Source organism: Nicotiana sylvestris, chromosome 8 (assembly GCF_000393655.2).
Source record: "Nicotiana sylvestris chromosome 8, ASM39365v2, whole genome shotgun sequence".
NCBI classification, from domain to species: Eukaryota; Viridiplantae; Streptophyta; class Magnoliopsida; order Solanales; family Solanaceae; genus Nicotiana; species Nicotiana sylvestris.
Window position 1 is genome coordinate 69,651,055 of NC_091064.1, and position 6,034 is coordinate 69,657,088.

General features: G+C 34.0%; 1 protein-coding gene across 1 annotated transcript; it reads left to right on the plus strand.

Annotated features, from left to right (window-relative positions):
* On the plus strand, positions 1-811 carry LOC104217016 (17.1 kDa class II heat shock protein-like). The gene has a single exon (XM_009767172.2). The coding sequence runs from the start codon at positions 52-54 to the stop codon at positions 637-639; it is 588 nt and encodes a 195-aa protein (XP_009765474.1). The 5' UTR covers positions 1-51; the 3' UTR covers positions 640-811.
* The last annotated feature ends 5,223 nt before the right edge of the window (positions 812-6,034 follow it).

A 6,034-nucleotide genomic window follows, 5' to 3' on the forward strand; every position in this document is an offset into this window, starting at 1 on the left:
ATAATAAATTACAAATAACCTCAACTCTGTTTAGTGTAGAAAAATTCCACCATGGATTTAGCTCTTAGAGATTTGGGTTTTGATCCATCGATGATAGTTGCACTTCACGACATGTTTGATTTTATGGACGAAACAACAGAGCAAAAACCTCAACATCCATCTAGGACTTACATACGAGACACGAAAGCCATGAAAGCAACACCAGCAGATGTAATAGAATACCCTAACGTCTACCAGTTTTTAGTGGACATGCCAGGGTTGAAACCTGACCAAGTCAAAGTCCATTTGGAGGATGAAAATGTGCTAGTTGTGAGCGGAGAAAGGAAGAGAGAGAAAGAGAAGGAAGAGAAAGAGGGGATAAAGTATCTGAGAATGGAAAGGAGATTCGGGAAGTTGTTGAAAAAGTTTGTGCTGCCGGAAAATGCTAACACAGACGCCATATCGGCGGCGTTTCAGGACGGCGTGCTGGTGGTGACGGTGGAGAAAAGGCCACCGCCGGAACCCAAGAAGCCAAAAGTGATTGAAGTTAAGTTGGGAGGAGGAGAGAGTAGTACTACCGGCGGTGGTGGTGTCCAAGCAACTGAAGGAGGGGGTCAACAAGTCCAAGATGGAGTTCCCAGTGAAGTTAAAACTGACTAAGATGTTTGTTCTATCTAAATAATCAGGCAGTGTTGGTTTTTTGCTTAGTTTCTTTTGCTGTTAAGAACTGTCTCTTGAAGTTCCTAGTTCCCTAGACGTTGAAGAAAATATGTAAATGTGTTAATTAATTAAGAAGTCTATATATGTATTAAAAAAAACGTTTAAATACATATATGTATCTGTATGGTTATGCTTTTTGTGAATGTTAATGGTGACTGTGGTAGTGTGAGTGGAGTATAATTTTATTGCAATAGTTTGTATACCCAAAAAAATTACACTATCATGTTAAATTTAACAATAAATAAGTCTATGTAACAGGTCTGATGGTATAAAAATGTTGAGTTTTCAGTGTATAGAACTTAAGCCTATGTAATATTCACCAAGAGTTTTGTATCATTTTTTTGTTAGGGGGTGACAATATTATCCCTATTTTGAAGTTTGAACTAATTTTGCAAGTGGTGATCTTGCAACTGTTTAAAGCGTTCTTTTTTCCTTCTTTTAGGTTGAGGATGTAGTGTTAAGTTACAAATGTTGGACCTTGCCTGATTAATTGGTACTCCATTTTTGTGTGGGGGAATATTGAAGCTAGCATGTCATAGTTATCTCTTAAAGAGAGAAAAGGCCCAAAAGCTTGATAATGTAGACGGGGCATTTGCATATATACCCGTTTTTTGTGTCATGTTTTTATTTGTGCCCGCTTTGTAAAAATATTTGCAAGCGTACCCGCTTTTTTGCATAACTTCAGCATACAGGGCTGAAGTAGCAAAGACAATCACGCAAAACTTCAACATTTTAGTAGCCGGGCCTGAAGTAGCAAAGACAATCACGCAAAACTTCAGCATTCTAGTAGCCGTGCCTGAAGTTCAGCTTTAGAGTTGAAGTTTTTGTTTTGTAACTGTCGGACTTCAGCTCTAGAGCTGAAGTTTTTGTTTGTAACTGGCGAAATTCAGCTCTAGAGCTGAAGTTTTTGTTTGTAAGTTTCAGCTCTAGAGCTGAAATTTTTGTTTTGTAACTATCGAACTTTAGCTCTAGAGATGAAGTTTTTGTTTGTAACTGGCAAGTTTTTGTTTGTAAGCTTCAGCTCTAGATCTGAAGTTTTTGTTTTGTAACTGTCGAACTTCAGCTTTAGAGCTGAAGTTTTTGTTTGTAAGCTTCAGCTCTAGAGCTGAAGTTTTTGTCTTTGTAACTAGGGAACTTCAGCTATAGAGTTGAAGTTTTTGTTTGTTTATAATTTCATTTGCCACACCATTTTGACCAAACTGAAAGAAAATTAATTAGAGACAGCAGGAGAACACTGCACCACAAACTTGCAAACCGTGTTATCTTTACTTTGCATAGGATACACGAAACACTATAAATATCCTCAGAGAAATTAGAGAGGCAGATTCAATTCATTCATTCATTCACTTTTTGGTCCTTATACAGAACTGTACGATTATTTGCCTGAGTAGTTTCATGACTTTTACTGCTGCTACTTACCAGATTAGGTAATTACGAGTAGTAATTAATCAAACAAATCACCAAGTCAGTTGTGTATATATGCATGTCACGTGATAAGAAGTGACGAAGAAAGCAAATTATATTCTTAAGCTTAAGCTTTTACGAACTGAAAGATCTTCCTATTCTAAATAAGAATGAGAGTCTTTCAACTAGATGTGCTCCTTTGGCTGGGTTTGAGAGAGAGAGCGTGAGATAGTTGGTCTAATAACTAGTTCAACTTCCTTGTATCTGAAAGCAATGACCGGATGTTAGGTCTAGTAAGGAGACTTTTTGGATAATTTACTTCCACGAATAGACGGTTAGGCTAAGAAGAATATATATATATATATATATATATATATATATATATATATATATATATATATATATATATATATGCATGTCACGTGATAGGAAGTGACGAAGAAAGCAAATTGGTTGTTTCAGATGTATAGGTTGGCGTGAAAATTTATAGGACTCACCGGAGAAATAAGAAGAATCAGATAGGGATGAACCTTACTTCTGGAAAAAGAAAAGATAAAACTTTGAGGAGGAGAAGGAGGAGGAGAAAGATGACTGAAGTTGTTTAAAAAGTGGGTACAAATTAAAAGTTTTTAAAAAGAAACTTTTTCCTTCTTATACCATATATGAAACTTTATTACCAAAAATGTGCATAGTTTCATATTTACCCGCCATGTTCACAGTTATTCTGCAAAATATATACCATTAATTAAATACCAATTATTAGGAGCTGATTCCTTCCTAATTAGGCGCGCTACAAATTTGGAACTAAATATTCTTCTAGATATTCCTATTTAGGCGCGCTATAATTATGGAAGTAAATATTCTTCCAGATATTTTCCACCATTGACAGCCATTAAAAAGCTTGAAAACTTTGAATTCAAATTTGGGTTTTCAAAAATCATTATTTGTTTGGATTGGGTGTTGTTGAAAATAATTGGGAATATGGTTTGGAGTTTATATCTCAATTTTGAGGGGTTTTGGTGAAGATTAGACTTGGTTTTGACTGAATTTCAGATTGAAACTCGAAGAAGAAGACATATTGCAGAAATTGTAGATAAATTGTAGATTATTTTTATTCTATTTGTAGATACTTTATTTTCTGTTTTCACAAATAAAAAACGGCTAAAACTTCTACAAATATTCTGAAAAAACACAATTATGTCAAAAATCACAATTATGCTACAATTGAATGGGAATTGGGATATAAAAATTCAATGTACTTAGTTTGTAGATATTTTGTAGATAAATTGTAGATTATTTGTATTCTGATTGTAGATGCTTTGTTTTCTGTTTTCACAAATAAAAAACGACTAAAACTTCTACAATTCTTCTGCAAAAAACGCAATTATGTCGAAAATCCCAATTAAGCTACAATCGAATGAGAATTGGGATATTAAAATTCAATAAACCCAATTTGTAAATATTTTATAGATGAATTGTAGATTATTTGTATTCTGATTGTAGATGCATTGTTTTCTGTTTTCACAAATCCAAAACAACTAAAACTTCTACAAAATCTTCTACAAAAAATGCAATTATGTCGAAAATACCAATTAAGCTACAATTGAATGGGAATTGGGATATTAAAATTCAATGTACTCAGTTTGTAGATATTTTGTAGATAAATTGTAGATTATTTGTATTCTGATTGTAGATGCTTTGTTTTCTGTTTTCACAAATCAAAAACGACTAAAACTTATCTTCTGCAAAAAACGCAATTATGTCGAAAATACCAATTAAGCTACAATTGAACGAGAAATTGTACCAATGTCGAAAATACCAATTAAGCTACAAGCTACAATCGAACCTCAATTCCATTATCATCTATTAGTGACGTAACTTGGGCAACGTTTGGAGTCTGGTTTATTAGACATGTGATATTAGTCGATCCATTAATCCCAGTTTGAAGAAAAGTAGAATTCTCCAATATTACTTCAGTGTTACTGTGATAGACAGAAGAAGAGGACATAAGATGTTCCATAGATGATGACGTTTCACGTATTTGTTGAGCTAAAGAGGGAAGCCATTGATAGCGAAAGAAATCTCGAAATTGTAGGCTATTGATGTCGCAGTGCAGCTGTTTTGCATGTTTTTGAACTTTTGTTCTCCACTAATTATTAACCTCGAAGCTTAAAACGTGGGAGGGGTGGGATATACGGTACCTTGAATTAAGGAGGGATATACGCTGCATTAATTGTACCCTTAAAATACACTATGGTATAAAATTGGTAATTTGGTATACTAAAATATAATTATATCAAACTTTAAACATTGAGGGTAATAAGGTTTCCTATATGGTATAGGAATATAAAAATTCCTTTTAAAAAATGAGCAAATATCATTTATAGCCCATCGGGCCAAAAATATATCATCTGATAGCCACAAATTGACCCATACAATTCATAACCTAAAAACAATAACAACTGGTAGCCGTCGCCTCCCATCCCTATCTTTCTTCCTTACTATCTTTCTTCTTCTTCTTCTTCTTCTCTCTCACGCCAGCAACCCATGGCTGTGGTTCCATGGACACTTTTCTCTTTCTCTCTCTCTCTTTAAAAAGCCTCTTTGGTTTCTCTCGTTGTTATTTCAAAAGTATCGATGTAAACTTCATCTAGGCTGAACAGTTTGACATGACTTTTGACACCATGGGTATCGATTCATCGATCGATGAGGTACTCTCTGAGGTTCAGTCTACTGTTGTCAACCCTCTTTTCTTGAAGAATAGATCTCTTGAGAAGACCAGAGGTTTCATCTCCACCTTTAGGAACTCAGTCTATCTAGACGGATCAAACTACAAGCAATATCACAAAGTGAAAACATGAAAGAAGAGAAAATAGTCTAGCCAGGGAACAGAAGACGAGGAAGCTGGTACGGAATCTTCACCCGTGATTCTGGTGGTGACATTCGCAGCTGATTTTTCTTTGCCATCAGATGATGAAGTTATCCAAATATATAACAAGTTTGGGGATCTGAATGAGAAGAAAACAGAAGTGTTACACGATTCAAACAGAAGTGTTAGACTGTCACTTTCAAAAGCATATGCTGGCGCTATGTGCATACATGCCTCAAGTGTTATATTCCTGAATTGAGAAAAATAACGAGTTAGGATTTGTTTTCAGGTCGAGTGTTCAGGAGATGAATATATGTAGTTTTATCTGTAATAGAAGAGATGACAACAACAACAACGATTAATAGTATAGACTATCATTATACAATTTATATACAATAGATATACAAAAATAGACTGTCATTATACAGAAAATATACAAAATAAACTATCAATATACAAAATAGATAGTCACTATACAAAAATATACAAAATAGACTGTTACTATACAAAAGATATACAAAATAGATAGTCATTATACAAAAATATATAAAATAGACTATTACTATACAAAAAATATACAAAATAGACTATTACTATACAAAAACATATACAAAATAGACTGTCACTATACAAAATAGACTGTTATTATACAAAAAATATACAAAATAGACTGTAATTCAATTTTTAGCTAATATTATTAGACCCAGAAGTACAAAATACAATTTAAAAAGGCAAAAAAGGTTGCTCTATTGCGCCTACAACCTTCATCTTAGGAAATACACGCCCTATTCACTGAGCTATAGGCACTTGTGTTGTCATGCTTATTCCTTTCGGCTACTATATCCAATATGTTTGGGCCGAATGACCATTTTTTGTAAGTGGTACAAAACATGGGCTATTAAAATTTTAAGGGGCTATAGAGGGTAATTTTCTCTTAAAAAGTAAAATAGATATAGATTAAATGGTGGCGACCAAATAGAAGGCCCGTGCAATTTTTACAACGTAGACATAGGCCAGCCCAAAATTATCTGTGTTTGACCTTGACTCTTAATTATTCGAGAG

Excerpts from the sequence above, each read along its gene's own strand:
- LOC104217016 (XM_009767172.2), top strand. The coding sequence starts at position 52 with ATGGATTTAGCTCTTAGAGATTTGGGTTTTGATCCATCGATGATAGTT.